Source organism: Panthera tigris, chromosome C2 (assembly GCF_018350195.1).
Source record: "Panthera tigris isolate Pti1 chromosome C2, P.tigris_Pti1_mat1.1, whole genome shotgun sequence".
NCBI lineage: Eukaryota > Metazoa > Chordata > Mammalia > Carnivora > Felidae > Panthera > Panthera tigris.
The window spans coordinates 148,102,701-148,124,668 of NC_056668.1; the positions used below are offsets into that span (position 1 = coordinate 148,102,701).

Here is a 21,968-nt window from a genome sequence, read left to right on the forward strand (position 1 = left end):
TCCTATGCTTAAAAATAGTATTTTTTACAAATCACAAAGCAAATGTTAAACCTATCACATGCGACACCATCCTATCACATGCAAATTTACCCTCCGGCAGCAAATCAGAGCTGCTTGCGAGATGGATGGATAAGAACACTCATTTCAGTGTTAACCATGTACCAGGAAGGAGGAAAGGGAAAGGGCCCTTCCCTTTCAGGGACAGGGAATGTGGCTTAATAATTCAGCTTGAGATTTGTTAAGAGAAAACTCGAAATTCAAATAATCTACAGACTCTTTGCATTTCTAAAGGTAACAATTAGGAGCGGGCAACATTTGTTTACGGAAGCTCCTTAACGACCTTCCTGCGGATGCAAGATTAGATCAGGTCTGTCTAGAGGAGGTCGTTAGTGGACTGGAAGTTCAGGTGCTCCATCAGATAAGATGAGGGGACTGAGACAATATTTCCCTGAAGACAAAGAAGGAGGGGTGTCAGCCTTGGACTGGGTAGAAGAGGTAAGAAGGGAAAATGGAGCTCTAGGGAGAGTCTGAAGGAGGAGCATGGTGCGTGGCGGGAAGGCTTGCAGAATGTAGACAAGCTACATTCCATATATGTGTGTAATATATAATTAAAACATATATATATTCACTTAAATTATGTGACATACCGTAGAATAGGTAGTGCCGTTATGTGGTTTCAAATTTGAGATGTACACATTGTCATCTCTTATACCCAGCCCTGCACCCACTCAGGTCCCCTCCAACAATCAACCGTTAACTGGTTTCTTGTTCTTCCCTCAGGAGATGTTGGAGCTATTCTTTGCCTATGTGAGCCAATATCTACATGTATTCTTGTTCCTCTTTTTTTCTTTTTACAAATGGTAGTATATTATGCTCAGTGTTATGCACCTTGCTTTTCCCCCTTAACAACTAGCCTTGGGTATATTTTTATATCAGCACACAAAGAGAAGAATTCATTTCTAATTTAATCAGTCTCTTGCGGATATAAATTTGAGTTATCAGTTTTTTTAAATTTTTTTAAACGTTTGTTTATTATTGAGAGACAGTGAGAGATAGAGCATGAGCATGGGAGGTGCAGAGAGAGGAGGAGACATAGAATCCGAAGCAGGCTCCAGGCTCTGAGCTGTCAGCACAGAGCCCGACGTGGGGCTTGAACCCACAAACTGCGAGACCATGACCTGAGCTGAAGTTGGATGCTTAACCGACTGAGCCACCCAGGCGCCCCTGTTACCAGTTTCTTAAAATGCCTCATCTGCATTGAATACTTTTGTGCATATGCCATTTTTCAAATGTAACTACACACACACACACACATACGTATGATAAATTTTTAGAAGAACTGCTTGGTCAATGGGGATGTGCATTTGGTATTTCGATACGTATTGCCAAACTGCTCTCTCCCTGGCAGTGTGCAAATGCCTGCTTCCTAACACCCTTGCCATGACCATGTCTAACATTCACTTTTAAGTTCTTTCTTTTCTGTGTTGTAACCTCTGTTATTACCACACTATCAGTAAAATATGTTTTGCACAGTAACATGGGCTTTGGGAAGGAAGAAGAAGAAAGCACCATCAGGTGCATGAGGGGGAAGCGGGGTCAGAGGTGCATAGGACGTGCTGAGGAGGAGACGGTGAGAAGGGACCAGTCATTAAGGAATTTGTTGCAAGTAATGACCCCAAAAAGTAATTTCTCTGAAAATCTAGTCCATCCTGGAGTTGCCACAGTATGTGTAAAGGATGTTAAGAGTGATTAATTTTGTTATTAAAGGGAAAAGACCTCCCAGGAGGCCAGTAATTTTAAAAGCTATGGGTTAGTATTATAAGGTTGAAAACCTCCCATCCAAGAGGGAGATGGCATCTGGCTCTTTCAGTGCATTTACACTTGTAAACTGGTGCTAGAATGATCGTGTCCTCTCCCAGACTTTCCAGAGAGATGGGGTGCATTGGTCTTGAGGCTCCCAGACTCCAGCTTCTGTCTCCAGGACAGTCCATTCCCTGAGCTGGTAACCTGGGCATAGAGCACATCATATCTTAGGAAAAGCTGGAGCCCCCAGGGCACCATGGTCAGCTTCTGTGTCTAGTTCTCTGGGGAAATTATAGCTCAGAAGAGAATCATGGAAACAATCTCCTGCCCTCTGAATTTATACTCCTGGTTGGATTTTTTTTTTTCCCTTTCAGTTTCATTCATTTCTTGTTTTAACTTTATTTATGTTTTCCTCCTATTTTCACTGGGGTCATTTTGTTGTTGTTTTTCTTTTTAAAAAAAAATTTTTTTTTAACGTTTATTTATTTTTGAGACAGAGAGAGACAGAGCATGAACAGGGGAGGGGCAGAGAGAGAGGGAGACACAGAATTTGAACCAGGCTCCAGGCTCTGAGCTGTCAGCACAGAGCCCGACGCGGGGCTCGAACCCACGGACCGTGAGATCGTGACCCGAGCGGAAGTCGGCCGCTTAACTGACTGAGCCACCCAGGCGCCCCTGCTGTTGTTTTTCTAAGCTCGCTGACCTTGAACTAAACCCAGAAACAAATAATTGGCAAATCCACGACCATAACGAGTAACTTCAAAACACCTTTCTCAAGAACTGGCAGAGCAATCAGGACGAAGCAACATAAAAAGAAGGTCTGGAAGATTCAAACATGTCAGTTAATAAACTTGAAAGTATGCATATGAAATTTTGAAGCCAACAAATAAGAGATCTTCATTCCAAACTCCTGTGGAACATTGAAAAATATTAATCATTTATTATAACAAAGGAAGTTTCAATAGCTTCCCCAAACCAAATACACACAGTCGAACAACAACATCTAACTAATTAAAAGCAAACAAATAAAAACTGCTCTTAAATATCTTTTGGATTAAAGGAAAAAAAAATACAAACTATAGATGCTATGCATTTTCACACCTAGAATATTAATAATTTTGCAGTTTTAGCCTGGCTTCTGCATTGTATTTGTTTCCTCTGAGTTACTTGCATTGGTTAGCTTATTTTAATCTCTTTCATGTTAGAATCTTTCCTCACATATCTTGATATTTCTATGTGTTCATATGCCAGAGTATTCATATGCCAGAGTAAGGTACTAAAAGGCTTATTCAGTGTTTATCACACATTTGGGGAAGGTTATTGATTACTGAACTTCCTTTAGTTGAGATAAGGCACTGAGCTCTTTCAATGGGAGACCTTCCCTTCTGCCAGGTATTAGGCAAATCTCTTTCCCCAACAGGGAACCTTCCAATTTTTTCACCAAAGATTAGAACATTAGCTGCTGGCACTATTCTGGGCAGAAAAAACTTCAGGGTTCAGAAGGCGTTCTCCATTCTCCACTACTCTTGGCCTTTTGCTTATGTCATTTGGAAAGTATTTCCAGGTTTATCCTGCAAGCAGAAACCACTAAGATTCCTGAGAACGTAGGAATGGTTAGAAGTCAAAGAATAGATGTGATTCACCTGAGATTAAAGAGAGGCACAGCCCTTCTATATAAAGCAAAGCATGGCCGCTGATTAGTAACATCCACATCACTTGGTAACATGATGGAACTGAAAACTTTTGGGTCTCATCCAGATGCACAGAATCAGAAGTTCTGTGGGTGGGACCCAGAAATGTGTTTCAACAGCATCCAGGTGATTCTGATGCTGAAATTTGAGAACCACTGAGCTAACTTGAATGGAAGGAAGAGGGGAGCTGGTGTTGACGTCTGGCGTCTGGAATTTGAGGATGTGGAGCTTTGAAAACCATAAACAGACGAAGAATCTGGTCTGTTTTCTCATGTGCAAGAAGCAAGGTTGTCCACAGTCTTCGCTTTTCTAAAGAGTGAGGAACACGAGAAGCCGGCTTCATTCTCCGCTATTACTCAGCCTATGTCGCCACGTCTTTGAGCTCTGGCAAGCGTCAAAAAAACGGATGGGAGGAAACAGAAGACAGTGTAGGGGGAGAAGAAATGACAACGGCCTAGGCTTTCACAGCCCCCCACTGCGCATAGGTCCCCTATCTGCCCAAGAACCCGGCCCCCACACCCAGTTAGGTTGGACAAACGCTTTGCCCCGGTCCCGCACTTCCGGGCCTCAGCCAATGAGAACCCAAACGGCTCAGCCAGTCAGCGCCCGCGCTCCTTCCGGCGTTCTGCGTGCTGCCCTGGAGACGGCATGGGCGAATCCAAATGCAGAGGGGTGCTGGACCACACAGCTTTGAACTGCGCCTGCGCGTTCCGCCGTACGCCATTGCTTCACCCCTGGCCTTGGCAAGTGGACCGGTCCCGAAGGGGTAGAAGCTGAGACCGGCGCCTTCGCGGGAGCAGTCCGCTGGGTCGGCGGCTTCTCCGCCTCGAGCGTTTAGGTGAGTAGCGGTGGTAGTTTTAGGGTCCACGAGTTTGGGTTCGGGTCTCCATGAGCGAGCGCGGAGGACAGTACGGGCCTGGAGGGGCGCCACTCACCTGCCCTCCCTCCGTGGACCCTGTGCCCCTCGCGTCTTCCTCTCTCTCAGGGCTCTGCTTTGTTACCGGGTTAAACTAAACACCTTAGACAATTCTCTCGAGGCTTTGGTTCAGGGAACACGGGCTACCTCTTCAAGGACTTGGGTGCAGGGAGGATTCGTGGCTGTAGGGTTCGGGAGATGCGCTTTATGGACGCCCTGGATTCAGAGTTCTTCCCCTAAACACCCCAGCAGCGCGTCCCGAGCTCTAAGCCGGCGGTGCTGGCAGATGTCCGTGGACGTAGAGAGGCAGTGAAAGCCTCCAATTGGCTGGTCACGAGCTGCTTGGGAGTGGGGGGTGTTGACCTAGCGACCCCGAGCCTGCACTTTCCAGGTCAGACTACACTCAAAGCCTGCAGTTAATTTGGCCTGTAAAGTGTTTCGAGGAGAAGCACCTGTTGAATGCAAAGCGCAGTGCCTGCCACCTTTTATGCCCTCGAAAAAGGTTGTTTTGGCCTGTGGGTAGCAAAGTTGAGTGTGCGTCGCGGGGGGGGGGGGGGGTGGCGGGCGGGGGGGGAGTTGAACCACAGATTGCTGGGCTCCGCTTCCAGAATTTCTTATTCAGTAGGCCTGGGCTGGGGCGGCGGTGGCTGCTGCTGGTGGAGGAGTTAATGATCTGAAGGTAGAGAGAAATGAAGGGAGGGTTTTATCTTCCTGCCTCTATCACCTGGTCAGTTTCGAAGAGTTTGTTGAATGTAGGTTCTAAGCCCCCGTATCTTAAATGCCTCATTTATTCCTAAACGTGACTTGCTCTGACTTCTGGCTTCTCTGATAATACCTAGGTTAACTTGTAGATTTAAAAGATCCTTAAAAGATGTGCCACGCCTTTAGAAAACGTGGAAGACTAACCTGTGGTGTCTGGGAATGCACACTCGGTGAGAAAACGTTAAAGATACGCCAGAAAAGTGATAACTGAAAGTCAGGAGAGAGATTACTTTTGGCAAAGAGGAGTTGTGATTGCCATAGGCTCAGGAAGGGACTTCTGGAGTGGCAGGCCAAGTGGGTGGTGATCACAAGATTAGCCCTTGTGTTTATTTATTTTTTTTAAGTTTACTTATTTATTTTGAGAGTGTGGGACAGGAGTAGAGAGTGAGGAAGAGAATCCCAAACAGGCTCCACGCTGTGAATGTGATGTGGGGCTTGAACTCCCCAATGGTCAGTCCCGTTTATAATAATTCATTAAACTATACATTTATTTTTGGGGGGTTTTCTGTATTTGTGTTTTATTTTATAATATAAGAGCTTACACATTAAATATTAGGAAGTATAAGGTGAGGATGCCCTTGGAGTCGAAAAGAATCTTAAATAAGTTGTGGAATTTCCAATTTGAAAAGGTAATTTACAAGATTATCTGATCCAATTCTTATTTTACTCTAAGGAAATTGAGCCCCAGGGAGGGGAAGTGCTTCAATAGTAAACCGACCTTAGCTGACTTTGTAATTGATGCATTTTGTTAATTTCAGACTGCCTGTTCTGCTCAGATGCCCCTACTCAGTAAAAGATTTCAGAAAAGAATTTATTTGGCTTGAATCAAATTGAAAATGTAAAGGCTTAATTTTTTTTCGTGTGGCTTAAAACCATATTCTCAAGGAATCAATTATGTATTTATGTATTTATTTGAGAGAGAAGGAGGGAGGGAAAGAGGGAGGGTGAGCAGAGGAGGGACAGAGAGGGAGAGAGAGAATCTTAAGCAGGCCCAGCACAGAGCCTGACAAGGGACTTGATTTCACAACTGTGAGGTCATGACCTGAGCCACAACTAAGAGTTGGATGCTTAGCCACCTGAGCCACCCAGTCAACCCTGAAGGAATCAACTCTCTGTCTTATATAAAAAGTCAGGAGACTATTTCAACACCTTATCCTTGTGTATCCTAATAGAGCCAAGTTGTGAACATGTAATTAAAGGTCTGGTTTTTTCCTGGCTAAATAGCTTTTCCATCTTAACATACTGCCAATTTAATCTTTCTTTGGTTATATTACATACTATGTATTGTTGCCACAAAATTACTCGTGTCTAGGCTGCATTTTGGTGGGTCAGGAGTCAGGATTGGCTCTTTTTAAAGAGTGGGTTTTAGAGTGGAGAGAGTATAGGGAACTTAGAATTTATTTTTTTAATGAACCCTTTTACTATCTGTGCCATTTTTGGGTTTCCATTTATTAAAAAATTTTAAAAATATTTATAGTTGAAAGAAAGGGAAACCATGAGCAGGAGAAGGACAGAGAGAGGGAGACACAGAATCCAAAGCAGGCTCCAGGCTCTTAGCTGTCAGCACAGAGCCCAATGCGGGGCTTGAACCCATGAACCATGAGATCATGACCTGAGCCAAAGTTGGTCGCCCAACCAACTGAGCCACCCAGGTGTCCTGGGTTTCCTTGGATTTAAATTCAGATTTTCCCCACATCCTTTCTGCTTAGAGTTTAAAGAATTTTGCTGTCAATAGTCTGGGTTCTTCTGGTTTGGTGTAGAGATCAGGTTTGTAATCTAAATAACTAAATGTAACTACTAGCCTATACATCTTTATAGTAGATTATTTCGCTTTTTGCGGTAAATTTTAATGTCATTGGAAGATGGAATCATAGAATTAGTTGTTAGATTCTTGGATTACTGGTTCCATAAGCCAAGACAGGACAGACTGCTGCCTCTTGGCCAAATATGTCCCTCAGCCAGTGTTTGTATGTCCCATACAGAAAATAAGTTCCAGAGATTTAATGTATATCATAGTGATTACACTAAACAATAATGTACCATGTACTTCAAAGTTGCTATGAGACTAAATCTTAAATGTTCTTAACCACAAAAAAGTGGTAATTATGTGACATGTAGAGGTATTAACTAATGCTATGATAGTAATCAGATTATGATCTATAAATGTTTGAAATCAACACACTGTACACTTTAAACTTAATGTACATGTCAATTATATCGATAAAAGTTGTGATATTCACATACTATATCATTTACCCCTTTAAAATGTACAATTCAGTGATTTTTAGCGTATTCACAAAGTTGTACAATCATCAGTACTAATTCAGAACATTTTCATTTGCCCCAAAAGAAACACCATACCCATTAACTTCAGTTTTACATTCTCTGTTTCAAAGAGTTTTCGGTATAGTTTCTGACTTACTGGATACCATATAGAAACATGAGCTGCTTTTAAAGAGTATATCGACTGCTTACTGGGTGATTTCTGGGAAATTTTCTATAGTTATGTAAAATCCTTCCATCTATGAGATGCCAATTTAAAATATATTTTGCAAATTAACTACTTTGATGTATTATAAATATGTTGTTTAAAATTCTGAATTCACTACTGTACTTCAATTCTAAATAAAATCTGATGAAAGACTGCATCAACTCCTATTCATGCATGCAAATTAGGGCATTCTGTTGGCCAAGAAAATGAACTCTTACCTGGTTATATCCTAGATGATGAAATGGTTGGTTAAATTTTTTTTTTTTTTTTTTTTAACTTAAAACAGGAGTTCGCAAACTCTTTTCAGTAAAGGGCCAGATAGTAAGTATTTTAGAATGTGTTGAAGCCATTGCTCTGGTCACAACTCCTCTGCAATTGTAGTCTAAAAGGAGCCTTAGACAATATAGAAGTGAATGGGTGTGGCTATGATACAGTTAAGTTTTACAAAAGCAGCAGGGTTTGGCCCAGGAACCAGGAGTTTGGTAACAGCTGACTTTAATATTTGGATTGATTTCTTAGAATATCTCTGGATTAGATGGAAATATTAGCATTCCATATTTGTTTATAAAGTATTTTAACATACATTGTCTCTTTTGCTTCTCATGTTTGAGGTTTAGGTGGGTCATATGTTGCCCCATTCTATACAGATATTGACACAACGTGCCTTCCTTGGTAACAAAAGTGTGGGAGATACATTGGAATCTCATTCATCCCTCATTTTGTTACATGTGTTAGAAATAGCTGTCATTTTCATCATTTTTTAAGACCTTGTTGAAGGAAGTTGAGTATTAGTTTTTTAGTTTTATTTTCCCCTACAAAAAGACACTGGTATACAACACTTGTAGGTGAATTTCCTGAGTTTATAGAATTATTAGATTAACTTACTATCCTAGGCTAATTAATCGTGCAACTAGCTTGCATTTGTAAGTTTTATTTTTGTTTGCCTTTTAGGAACTAGCGATGCTATTAGGCTGTTGTTTTATCCAATGTGAGAAGTTGGCCCGGAGATGGAAAACTTCATTCTGTATGAGGAGATTGGCAGAGGAAGCAAGACTGTTGTTTATAAAGGGCGACGGAAGGGAACAATCAATTTTGTAGCTATTCTTTGTACTGATAAGTGCAAAAGGCCTGAAATAACCAACTGGGTAAGTGGAGTATGTTTTCCTCCCTTTGGGAAAACACAGAGCTACGATCAAGGAGAACAAGTAGCATAAAAACAGAAGCTGTTGAATTCGCTATAACAGTTGCCACATTTTCAATCTGGAACGGGTGACCTTCTGTCTGTTTAGTGCCACCCCAATTGTGAAGAGTGACTAATAAACATCCCTAAGTAATTAGCAACTTAGTGGTGTTTTTGGGAAAAATATAGTCTATATTAGATCATTTACTTTAACTTGTAAATTATTTTCAAAGTTTTAAAGTTTAAATAATCTCTACATTCCCTGTGGGGCTTGAATTTACCCCCCAAGGTCAGGAGTCCGACTGAGCCAGCCAGGTGCCCCTAGATCATTTACTTTTAAATTTAGTATGTGATTTATGAAGCTTGCCAAAGAAAGGACTTTGGGTGAGAGTGACTTGAGTTTGAAATTTATATCCTGGACCAAATTTAGCTTCCCCCGCCCCCCCCCTCCCCCATTGTGGTAAAATACACATAACAAAAAGTTTACCATCTTAACCACTTTTTAAAAATTTTTATTAAAAAAAAATTTTTTTTATGTTTATTTTTGAAGGAGGGAGGGAGGGAGAGGGAGGGGCAGAGAGAGAGGGAGACCCAGAATCTGAAGCAGGCTCCAGGCTGTGAGCTGTCAGCACAGAGCCCCATGTGGGGCTCGAACTCATGAACAGCGAGATCATGACCTGAGCTGAAGTCGGACGCTCAACCGACGGAGCCATCCAGGCGCCTGCTATCTTAAGCACTTTTAAGTGTACAGTCGGTGATATTAAGTACATGAATGTTGCTGTACAACCATCACCATCTCCAGAACTCCACTTCTTTTTTAAAGTTAATTTTTTGGGGCGCCTGGGTGGCTCCGTCGGTTGAGCGTCCGACTTCGGCTCAGGTCATGATCTCGCGTCATCTCGCGTGAGTTCGGGCCCCGCGTCGGGCTCTGTGCTGACGGCTCAGAGCCTGGAACCTGCTTTGGATTCTGTGTCTCCCTCTCTGTCTGCCCCTTTCCTGCTCATGCTCTGTCTGTCTGTCTCTCTCTTAAAGAAAATTTTTTTAGGGGCGCCTGGGTGGCTCAGTCGGTTAAACGTCCGACTTCGGCTCAGGTCATGATCTCACGGTCCGTAGTTCGAGCCCCGCGTGGGGCTCTGGGCTGATGGCTTGGAGCCTGGAGCCTGCTTCCGATTCTGTGTCTCCCTCTCTCTCTGCCCCTCTGCCGTTCATGCTTTGTCTCTCTCTCTCTGTCTCAAAAATAAATAAACGTTAAAAAAAAAAAATTTAAAGTTAATTTTTTAAGAGCAGTTTGATAGCACACCTGTGCAAGCAGGGGAGGGCAGAGGGAGAGAGGCAGAGAATCTTAAGCAGTCTCTACGCTCCTTGTGGAACCCAGGCCGGGCTCCATCTAGCAACTGTGGGATCAAGACCTGAGCCCAAATCAAGAGTCAGATGCTTAACCGACTGGGCCACCCAGGCGCCCCAAGAACAGTTTTAGATTTACAGTAAAATCAAGAAGAAAGTGTAGGGATCTCCCCTATATTCCCTGTCCCCACACATGTATAGTGTTCCCCATGGTCAACATCCCTACCAGAGTGGTACATCTATTACAACGGACGACCCCACATTGGCACATCATCATCCCAAATCCGTAGTTTACCTCGGGGTGCACTCTTGGTGTTATACGTTCCATAGTTTTGGACAAATGCGTGATGCTATGGATCTGTCACTATAGAATCATACGGAAGAGTTTCACTGCCCTAAAAATCATCTGTGCTCCACCTATTCACCCCTCCCCCTTCCTCCCAACCCTGGGCAACCGTTGATCTTTCTATTGTGTTCATAGTTTTGCCTTTTCCAGAATGTGATAGACTTGGAATTACACAGTATGTAGCCTTTTCAGGTTGATATCTTAGCAATATGCGTTTAAGTTTTCTCTTGTTTCTCTGTGGCTGAGAGCTCATTTCTTTTTATTGATGGACAATATTCCATTGCATATGTGCCAGTTTTTATTTTTTAATGTTTATTTATTTTTGAGAGACAGTGCGAATAGGGGAGGGCAGAGAGAGGGAGACACAGAATCCGAAGCAAGCTCCAGGCTCTGAGCTGTCAGCACAGAGCCCGATGCGGGGCTCAAACTCATGAAGTACGAGATCATGACCTAGGCCGAAGTCAGATACTCAACCGACAGAGCCACCCAGGCGCCCCAGTGTACCAGTTTTTTAAATTCATTTGACGGGGCGCCTGGGTGGCTCAGTCGGTTGGGCGGCCGACTTCGGCTCAGGTCACGATCTCGCGGTCCGTGAGTTCGAGCCCCACGTCGGGCTCTGGGCTGATGGCTCGGAGCCTGGAGCCTGCTTCCGATTCTGTGTCTCCCGCTCTCTCTGCCCCTCCCCCGTTCATGCTCTGTCTCTCTCTGTCTCAAAAATAAATAAACGTTAAAAAAAAAAAATTAAAAAAAAATTCATTTGCCGATGGAAGGGCATCTTGATTGTTTTTAATTGAGAATAAAGCTGCAATATGTGTGAACAGGTTTTTGTGTGGACCCGTTTTCAACTCGTTTGAATAAATACCCAAAGTACGATTGCTGAATTGTCCAGAACTCTGGTCATCTTGCAAAACTAAAACTCTGTACACGTTAAACAACGATTCCGCATTTCTCCATCCCCAGCCCCAGGCACCTGCCATTCTACTTTGTCTCTGAATGGTACTTCATGTAAGTGGAATCATACATCATTTGTCTTTTTATGACTGATTTCACTTAGCATGATGTCCTCAGAGTTCGTCCATGTTGTAGCATGTGTCACTTTCTTTCATTTTTGAGAATGTAGAATATTCCATCGTATGTATATACCACATTTTGCTTATCCATTTACCTGTCATTGGACAGTTAGGTTGCTTCTGCCTTTTGGCTATTGTGAGTAGGCAAACACGGGTGCACACGTATGTCTTGGGGACATACTGTGCTTTCAATCCTTTGGATATACCCAGAAGTGGACTATTTTAGTTTAACTTTTTTTTTTTAAGGAATTGCCGTACTGTTTTCCACAGAGGCTGTACCATTTTACACTCCCACCAACAGTATACAAGGGATTCTGTTTCTCCACATCTTCGGCAACTCTTGTTATTTCTGTTTTTTGTTTCGTTTTGAAGATCGCTATTCTCATGGGTGTGAGGTGGTGTGGGCTTTTGTAAGGAGTGTGGGTAGTTGAAGAAAGACAGGCGTACGAGACAAGATGCGGGCTCGTCTGTAGATTCGATGCTAGGAACATAAGGCGTTTTTCTTCTGATGAGGTTTTCTCTGAGATGAGAAGCTAAGTCCTCAATTAGGTGGGGGAGGGGAAGGCTGGGTTCTAGGCAGAAGGAAAACAAAAGCGTGAATAGTCACTTGGTGGACAGACTAGCTGGGGCCATTGAAGATTGGGGATTCCAAACGGAAGTCGCATCAGTCAGCATGGCTGGCGTCTGCCTCGGTTGCTCGCTCATATGCGGAGTGTGGAGGTTTGAACTGAACCAGAAGTGACTAGTAGAGACCGTGAGTTGGTAAGTGAAGGAGCAGTGGTCACAAGCTAGGATGTGTGCCAGATTTTGGAGATGATACGGTTATTAGTAAACATCTAACAGTGCTGGTCAACCCAAATATAATGGGGACTACAGATCTGACTTTAAAGTTCATAGTAGCCACATGGAAAGGAAATTAGTTTTAGTAGTATATTTAATCAGCAGACGGGTGGTGGAGGGCGAGATGGAGAGAGCAGAGGCGTCTGGCAGAGTGGGTACTTGGCATATAGTGAGTGGTAGTGAGCGTCCGAGGCTGGACTGTGGCCTGATTTCTGTGGGAGTTTCCACACGTTTGTTTTCCATTAGGACCTTCCCCTTCCGGTGGCCGAGTCAGTGGGAATCATTTAGACAGGCTCACCCTATGCCCTCCCTAGTCTCTACTGGGACAGAATTTATTGGGAGTTTATTACAAGGTGCTCCTCAGATTCTCTTGGCCACTCTTTTTTTTTCCTCCCCATCTCAATTATGTTTTCTAAATTATGTGGATTCATTTCCCTTTCTTTGTGTTAGAATATGAACCCACTGAGTTGTTCCTAGAGTGTATGTACCACATTCCATTTTTTAAATAGGGACTTCTGTATTTCTATAGATTATGGGCCGATTAGCCGGTGTTGTGTGTGAGTGATTGTGTGTGTGTGTGTGTGTGTGTGTGTGTGTGTAAAAGAGTCAGAAAACGAGGATCCAAAGCACTTGGGTAGTTGTCACCAATTGTGAGTCTGGATGGTTTGCTAATAAAGCACACGTTTTTGTGATTCAAGTTTCTATTTTTAATGGGGTCTTGAAAGGAGAAAGCAAAACCCCCGTGAGGCAACTGAGTATTTTTTTTGACAGGTTCTTGCGTCTTTATTTTATTCTTAAATATTTATTTCTGAGAGAGAGAGAGAGAGAGAGAGAGAGAGAGAGAGAGAGCGAGCGCGCGCGCGCGCTAGAGCGCACCCTGGGGAGGGGCAGAGAGGGAAACAGAAGATCTGAAGCAGGCGCTGCGCTGTGTGGCTAGAACTCCTGAATTGTGAGATCACGACCTGAGCCTAAGTCAGACTCTTTTTTAAAAAAAAAAAAAATTTTTTTTTAAATGTTTTTATTTATTTTTAATGTTTATTTATTTTTGAGACAGAGAGAGACAGAGCATGAATGGGGGAGGGTCAGAGAGAGGGAGACACAGAATTGAAGCAGGCTCCAGGCTCTGAGCTGTCAGCACAGGGGCCCGATGCGGGGCTCGAACTCAAGGACCGCGAGATCGTGAGCTGAGCCGAAGTCGGCGCTCAACCGACTGAGCCACCCAGGCGCCCCTGTTTTTATTTATTTTTGAGACAGAGAGAGACAGAGCATGAGCAGGGGAGGGGCAGAGAAAGAGAGGGAGACACAGGATCTGAAGCAGGCTCCAGGCTCCGAGCTGTCAACACAGAGCCTGACGTGGGGCTCGAACTCATGAACTGTGAGATCATGACCTGAGCCGAAGTCGGACGCTCAACCGACGGAGCCACCCAGGCGCCCCTACCTAAGTCAGACTCTTAACCAGCTGAGCCACCCAGGCACCCTTGCATCTTTATTATTGAGTTTGGAATTCACTCTTGTTTTGGTGCACAGGTATTCTCATGATCTAATGGAAATGTACATTTTAAGATCAGTATATTCACTGCAATGATTCTTCTTTTAATAGCCTGAGGGAATTGATACTAGGATTCACTAAGGATGGATATATATTACATATGATACGTATCAGTAGGCTCCATGCCCAGTGTGGGGCTTGAACCCACGACCTGAGGTCAAGAGTTGGATGCTCTACTGACTGAGCCAGGCAGTCACCCCCACGAAGGATATATTTAAAAAGAAAATTGTAGAACCCTCTGAGAGTTCCTTTAAATATTGTAAAAGTAATACAACATCATTATAGAAAATTTGTACAATATAGAAGAACGGGTAGAAGAAAAAAGCGCAGCATAGTTCCATCCAGTGAGACAGTCCTGTCCTGGTTTTTTTTGTTCTAGTCTTTTTTACTATGAGTCCTGTTTCAATTTTAAAGTCATGGTATTACATAATTTTGTTTCTTGCCTTTTTCACTTAACATTATACTATCAATTTTTATGTTTAAAATTGTTTTCATGTTGGGCTAATATCTTGTCAGTTGATATATAATTTAACTATCATTGAGCCTTTGAATTATTTTTACTTGGTAAGGTTTTTTTTTCTCCTTGAAAATGATTTATTTCATGATTATGAAAGTATCGTGTGCTCACTATTAGAAAGTAGAAAAGTAGAAAAAATTAAAATCACCAGCAATTTCAGCTATTTTTAACTTTTAGTCATTTTGCTATGAATATTTCTTTTGTAATGTTATGTTTACACAAATACACAAAACTGTATTGCATGAGGTTTTTTTTTTTTTTTTTTAAAGATTGTATATTACCATTTTTGGGTGTCACCAGCCTCCATAACCATCATTTGTAATATCTGTATAGAATTCCACTAAATTCCACTATTAACCACTTCCCAATTGTGTGTTTAGGTTTTCTGAATAGGTGCAGATTTTAACAACTTGTGAGTGTGTGTGTGTGAATGAATGCTGTTTTTATAGGTCCGTCTCACCCATGAAATTAAACACAAGAATATCGTAACTTTTCATGAATGGTATGAAACCAGCAATCATCTCTGGCTCGTGGTGGAACTCTGCACAGGTGAGTGTGTATAAGACATGTTACAAATACATCCATCTTAGGTAGCTTTGAAAAAACATGTAGGTTTTATTTTCCTTTTGTATTACAAATATAAGCACTTGATACTCTTGACTCAGTTGACTTACACATACATTGTTTGGATATTAGGGTAGGGTATAGAGCAAAGATGTTTGGTAAGAGGAAGACAAGTAAAATTCAATTTGGGGTTTACTTTGGAATAAAATACTACTAAGTCACCCACATAAAAATTTAGAAATATTTTTTAGTGATTAACTTATCAAACAAGTTTTCCCGATGAATAAAAATCAAGTATTTTAGGTCAAGTAGCTATCAGTTAGCTAATTAGTGTATAAAGTGATCATCTTTTTATTTTTATGAAAAGAGTACTTCGTGTTTATAAAAACTTAGGCAGTGTGAAAAAGTACAAAGATGACTCCACAAATACCACCTCCTAAACAATAGAGATAACTTGCTACAGCTCTTGCCTGATACAACTTTCTAGGGCTATGTTTAGGGAGAAGAATGACTGAATATATCCCTGTTATCTGGGCTTTTAGTTTCAGTGTTTTCAGGGAAACGGTACCACTGTTAGTGTCTTCTATTTATATATTGAGTAATAAAAAAGGATCATTAAATATTAAGGTGTATTGTAATTTCTGGCTTTGAGTCTTTTGGCACTTATAATTTATAACACTGAACCATCAAATGGATTATTTGGAATAAGAACTTATTTGGATTTTATTTTTTTCTGAATCAATAGGAAAGGACTACGGTTTAATTACTTTCACAGCTGTATGCACTGTAGAGGTGATCAGGGAACTTTCCCTGTGTTACTTTTTGCCTCAGCTGTTCTTCTCCCCCACCATTGTTACAGCCTTACTGATGGATGCCTGTGTTTGGAGTGGTTCCTTACCCACCAAAACAAAATAACCCCCCAAATACCTCCTACCTTAATCACCGTTCTGATTGAACTTTCAGATGCCAGCTAAGACTTTTCCTTTTTATGTTTTTAAAAGAGTTTTATTTATTTATTTGAGAGAGAGGACGTAGGTGTGCATGTGCGAGTCGGTGGGGCGGGACAAAGGGGAGACAGAGACAGAGAGACTTAAGCAGGTTCCATGCCCAGCACAGAGCCCGATATGGGGTTCCATCTCACCACCGTGAGATCATGACCTGAGCTGAAATCAAGAGTGGGATGCTTAACCAACTGAGCCACCCAGGTGACCCAAGACTTTTTTTTTTTTTTTTTTTTTTTTTTTTTTTTTTTTTTTAAAGAGAAAGGAAAAGCATTTTATTTGAACCTAAGTTAGGACAGCTGCCTGGGATATACAGTCTTCACAAAGAGTGCTCTGGGGAAGGAATATCATGTGCAGGATTGTATAGGTTTCTCTGAACTTGGCTCCTCTTGGAATCTTGATGCTTTAAAAAAAAAAAAAAAAAAAAAAAAAAAAGTTTGTTTCCGGCACATAGATGGTAGAAATGTGACCGGGATCTTAGAAGAGTATAGAGATGGTTTTCACAATGTGTTTGCCTTTGACGTTTAATTTCCTCAGTGATGTACACTGAAGGTGTTGATTATCTGTTAAGGAAAGGCATCTTTTCTGCCAGGCGGTACTTTGTAGAATGCGATCCACCTTTGCACAAGAGTAAATGTGGCTATGCTTTGCGTAATGTGCTTTAAATGCACAATTTGGGTTAGTATTGACCACTAATTTTTGCAGCTGTTCAACTCCTGTGGGATCTGGAGTTAGCAGTCACAGCATTAGAGGGATTCTCCCTTCATCCCGCCTGCTTACGTGTGGACCATTCTCCCAGCCCAAGCAGTCATTCTCTGGAAGCTGACTCTGGACAGTGCATACAGATTCCTCTTAGGGTGCTTGGTCCACTGTGTTCATTCACATGTATATTTCCCCTGCCAGTCTGTCCAGGTATACTGATTTGATCAGTTTTTAAAGCTCAGTATCTTCCTAGCATGGAACCTCCTGGGGGCATTGTGTCATGCTGGTGGGTTAAAATTGGTGGTTTTAATCAACTTGCAGGTGGTTCCCTAGAAATGGTGATTGCTCAAGATGAAAACCTCCCAGAAGACGTTGTGAGAGAATTTGGGGTTGACCTCATTGCTGGATTACATCATCTTCATCAACTTGGCATTCTCTTTTGTGACCTTTCTCCAGGCAAGGTAATTCATGGAAGTTTTGATTTCCTAACTGCTCTGTCTTAAGTTACAGTGCTTTCTCAAAGGTGTATTTAATTTTAGACAGAATTTAGATAAAATGTAGAACATCTTGAAATTGACTTACTATTTTTAAAAAGCATAGTGCCATATTTTAGCTACCTTTCTAGCTACCTGTTGAAGTAGCTTTTAGAATGCAAATTCTCCCCTCCCTTCAGAGTCCTTTGAGTAATTATTGCTGCTGAGGTATATTGTGACTGATGAGCTCAGTATATCTATAAAATAAGATGCTTAGCTCTTAAATTGTGGTATCTGATTATGAGCCACTATTTTAGTTTGATAATGGCATTTTTGGCTTTGCTTGATTACTGGTATTATGGGTCAAATAGCTTCTTTTCTGGTAAAACTAATGATCTGTAACTAAGTGTGCTTTAGTGTAGTGGAGTCATGAAACCTGCTTAGTTTCAGAGTCACAGTTGACCCTAACGTTTAGAAGTTGTGTGAACTTGGGCAAGTTACCCTTTTTCTCTCTCTCTGCCCTAGTAGCTTCTTTGTCTTTGATATGAAGACGGATTATGTACTACATTTAGGTTAAACTCTTAGGACGTTTTCTGGTGCTTTCGTTCAATGGCATCTATTATTTATAAGTACATATTCTTAGAGATTGTACTTGTTACTGGTTTGAGTTGCTACTTTTCCTTTGTTAAAATGTACATGATGAAATAAAAAGTTGAATATTTCCTTGTTAAACGTTATTATAGACCCTCTGTAAGATAACATAAAAAATTCCATGAAAACTTTATAATGAGAAGTTCTTGTTTGAAATATCTGTATACGTGCCTCAAGTCTTCAACCACTTAACTGTGGTCCTAGCCCTGAAAGCAGCTGTAGACAATACTTAAATGAAAAGGTATAGCTTTGTTTCAATAAAACTTTATGGACACTGACATGTCAGTTACATATAATTTACACATATCAGGAAACTTATCTTATTTTGATGTTTGGCAACCACTTAGAAATTTAAAGACCACTCTTAGCTCATGCATATATAAAAACAAGTCCTGGCTGGGCTTTGGCCCAGTGGCTCTACAGCTCCCTGTGAGGGAGTTGTTTTAATGAAGTCTAGTGTTCTATGTCATCTAGGAAATTCACACTGCTTTGTAACATAACCTTTTCTTTTGAGCAGGGGTTGGCAGGGTCGGGCAGCACGACCAATTCTGTAAATGAAGTTTTATTGGAACCCATCTTTTTATTTAAGTATTGTCAGTTGGCTGCAGAGTTGAGTAGTCAGGACAGAGATCTTATGGCCTGCAAAGTCTAAAATGTTTATTAAAAAAAAAAAAAAAAGGGGCGCCTGGGTGGCGCAGTCGGTTAAGCGTCCGACTTCAGCCAGGTCACGATCTCGCGGTCCGTGAGTTTGAGCCCCGCGTCAGGCTCTGGGCTGATGGCTCGGAGCCTGGAGCCTGTTTCCGATTCTGTGTCTCCCTCTCTCTCTGCCCCTCCCCCGTTCATGCTCTGTCTCTCTCTGTCCCAAAAATAAATTAAAAAAAAAAAACGTTGGAAAAAAAAAAAAAAAAAAATTGCAAAGTGCTGACCCCTGCTGGGGGTTCTCAAAGTGTGCTCCCCAGACCAGCAGTATCCGCATTACTTGGGACTCACTCGAAATGCGGGTTCTTGGGCCCCACCCAGACCTACTGAATCAGAAACTGGGGGTAGGGACTAGCACTTTATCTTAACAGGACCTACAGGGGATTTGGTGCTCAAAAAAATTTAAAAGCCACTGTTGTAGACTACCAGACATCCTTAGTATTTGTGACCAAAAATTAAGGGTAGACCTTAAATTGCTTTTAAAAACAAAGATCCACCTGACCTGTCGTGACTACCCAGAAATAGTTTTAATGGCTCTGGGGGACAAGATACAAGTAATAGGCACTGGTGTGGTTTCACCATTCAGCTGGTAACTTCTCATCACAAATTGTGTGAGCACGTTTGAGCACTTATCACATGCCAGTCGTTGTTAAAAAAAACAAAACAAAACAAAAAACCCTCCGTACGTATAACCTTAGTTAATCCTTAAAACAATCTGAAGGGCAGTAGTCTTTTTCCCATTATACAGGTAAAGAGACTGAGATTTCAAAGGTTAATAAGTTCTCCAGCTCAGGCTGCCAGTAAGTGGTGGATCTAGGCCTAGATCTTTACCTTTGCAACCCTAGTTTTGAACCCTTGAGTAAATAACACGGACAGGTGGGTCTTCACATCCTCCTCCAGCAGTCACCGAGGATCGGTGAGTCTCGATTGTTCCACATACATTGCTCTTCATCTTTCCCCAAAGCGTGTGGTTTTCCCCGCTATGGTTATCATGTGTTCATTGTCTACATCTGAGAATGGGCAGTTTAATGTTTAATTCTATTGTTAAAATGTTGGATGTATTTTTCTTTGGCTTCTTGTAAAATTGTATGCGTTTAATTTTTTGAGTTGGGATGAAGCCAGAAAGCCCATGCTCAGAGTTTTTCAGTGAGATTAGGGGAGGTCCTGAAGGAAGTACAAATGGAATTGGATTCTGAACACATTTTTTAATCTTCCTAGATACTCTTGGAAGGGCCTGGCACATTGAAGTTCAGTAACTTTGGCTTGGCCAAAGTGGAAGGTGAAAATTTGGAAGAGTTCTTTGCTTTGGTGGCAGCAGAAGAAGGAGGAGGTGATAGTGGGGAAAATGCACTGAAGAAAACCATAAAAGGTCGAGTCAAAGGTATGTGGGAAGCTTACAGATCGGAACCCTAGTTGTGGGCTGCCCAAGTCGTGTGTTTAGGAGATGCTGTCCAGTCAAAATAATATATTTTTGCCATTTTTGACAGTCAAAATAATATACTGAAAATAATAGTGAGGAGGAGAAGTCTGGATACGGGGATGGCTTTGCCCATGGCCTAATGGGTTTTGCATAGATCCAGTACCGTGTGAGGTACAGGGAACCTCGAACAAACCTGCATCCTATCCTTGGCTTCCTGGGTCCCTGACCGCTCATTAGAACATAAGGATGGCCATGTTTTCCTGCTTTCTTCTGTATTCTCAGCACTTAGAACGGTGCCTGGCATACACTAGTGGCTCAACAGATAGTTTTTCAACATTGTTGAGTAGCTGATATTCTGAAATTAGGGAAGATTTTTAGGGTGAATTCTTGGGTGGTGATTTTTGCAGTGACATGGGATCTGGGAATCCCGGTGCTTGAGGAGAGATCGTGTGAAACAGTAATTCTTTCGTAATGTTCTCTATGTAAATCTGTTGTCGAACTTAACATGTTAATCATTTTTCTACGTTGTCTTTTTACATTCAGTTATGAAGGTAGGGACTTTGTATTCATTTGTTCATTAGTACATCCATTGATTGGTGTGAAACACATTGCATAAATCAACAAAAATTTAGGCATGTTCTAGATACTGGAAATACGAATGTGAACAAAGGTAAAAATCCCTGGCCTAACTGAACTTGCATTTCTAGGTGAGGAAGAGAGACAGATGTTCACAGTTAACACATATTAATGATGCACCGGTTAAGTGTTGGGCGGGGTACTCGGGCATATTGGGGGTCTTGCTTAGATTTGCTTTCTCAGGATCTGGCAAAAGTAAAGGCAAATAGGTCTTCTGTACGTGTTTGGTGAATGAGATGAATGTATGCATGAAATGTGATTGTCTAGCCAAAATGTCACATAGGAGAACTTTAAAACCTGAGGACACATGAGGCTGCTGCTGTGGCCACAGTGGGCCCTTGAGATAGTATTTGCTGGAAGGCTTACCTCGGTAGAATTTTATTTTCCAGATGGTTGATGATTGCTCGCTTCATGGAAAGAACATTCTCACTGGAAGATGGGAGGGTTTTAGGTAGAGTTTTGGTGGGTGTTCTGCAAGTGGCCTGCTGTGTGACTTGGGAGATGTTAGGGAACCCTCTAAGCTTTTGATTTCTCTCATCAGTAGAACTTGCTAGCTCGAGAATTTGCTACATATTTTACTTTTTACAATTTATTTGGGGGGGGGGGGAGAGAGAGAGAGAGAGAGAGAGAGAGAGAGAGAGAGAGAGAGAGAATGAATGAATGAATGAATGAATGAATCCCCATCAGGGTCCTCGCTGTCAGTGCAGAGCCTGAAGTGGTGCTTGAACTCACGAACCGCGAGATCTTAACCTGAGCCGAAATCAAGAGTCGGACGCTCAACTGACTGAGCCACCCAGTGCCCTAAGAATCTGCAATTTCCATCTTCTACTAAACTTAGGGTAAAGTGTATGTGGCACACCTTAGTGCTAATCATGAAATATTTCCTGTTCTTTTGGATCCATGGTAGGATTGTATCTTCTCCCTGCCAAAGCTAAGGAAATGTGAGCAGGAGTGATGAGTTACTTGGAGGTGGGAGTTTTCAGAGCCCGTGTGCAGTGTGCATTCTTTCCCTGTCTTGGTGATGGAGGTGGCATGTCTTGAGACGCAGCCTCTCTCAGCCTGGCTCTTTGAGTGACTGTGACGGTCTGAGCCCAGGGGCTGACCCGTGGTTGACATGTCGTTTGAGTAATAAATAAACATTTGTTGGTAAGCCAGTGGGAATTTGGGATGTTAATGCTGTATAACCCTATTCTAGTCAAAATATTATAATCAGAGGTTCTTTTGATTAAGTTGTTAACTTAAAAGAACATACAGAATTGTGCCACACCTCTAACTCAAGTGGATTTCCCAAACCTGTTTGTATTCTTACGTAT

General features: G+C 41.9%; 1 protein-coding gene across 15 annotated transcripts in view; it reads left to right on the forward strand.

Moving 5' to 3' along the window:
• The first annotated feature begins 4,267 nt into the window (after nucleotides 1-4,267).
• ULK4 (unc-51 like kinase 4) overlaps nucleotides 4,268-21,968 on the forward strand; it is a 571,537-nt gene continuing 553,836 nt past the window's right edge. For 14 of the 15 annotated variants that reach the window (XR_006222024.1, XR_006222025.1, XR_006222026.1 and 11 more), the window contains exons 1-5: nucleotides 4,268-4,332; nucleotides 8,615-8,808; nucleotides 14,959-15,058; nucleotides 17,098-17,237; nucleotides 19,818-19,980. Coding sequence is in view for 12 of the 15 variants with exons in the window: in XM_042998368.1 (XP_042854302.1) it covers nucleotides 8,671-8,808; nucleotides 14,959-15,058; nucleotides 17,098-17,237; nucleotides 19,818-19,980 (541 nt within the window). In the remaining 3 variants the exon portion in view is untranslated. Of the gene's footprint in view, nucleotides 4,333-5,249; nucleotides 5,343-8,614; nucleotides 8,809-14,958; nucleotides 15,059-17,097; nucleotides 17,238-19,817; nucleotides 19,981-21,968 lie in introns of all 15 variants that reach the window. The other variant, XM_042998369.1, reaches the window with a different exon arrangement.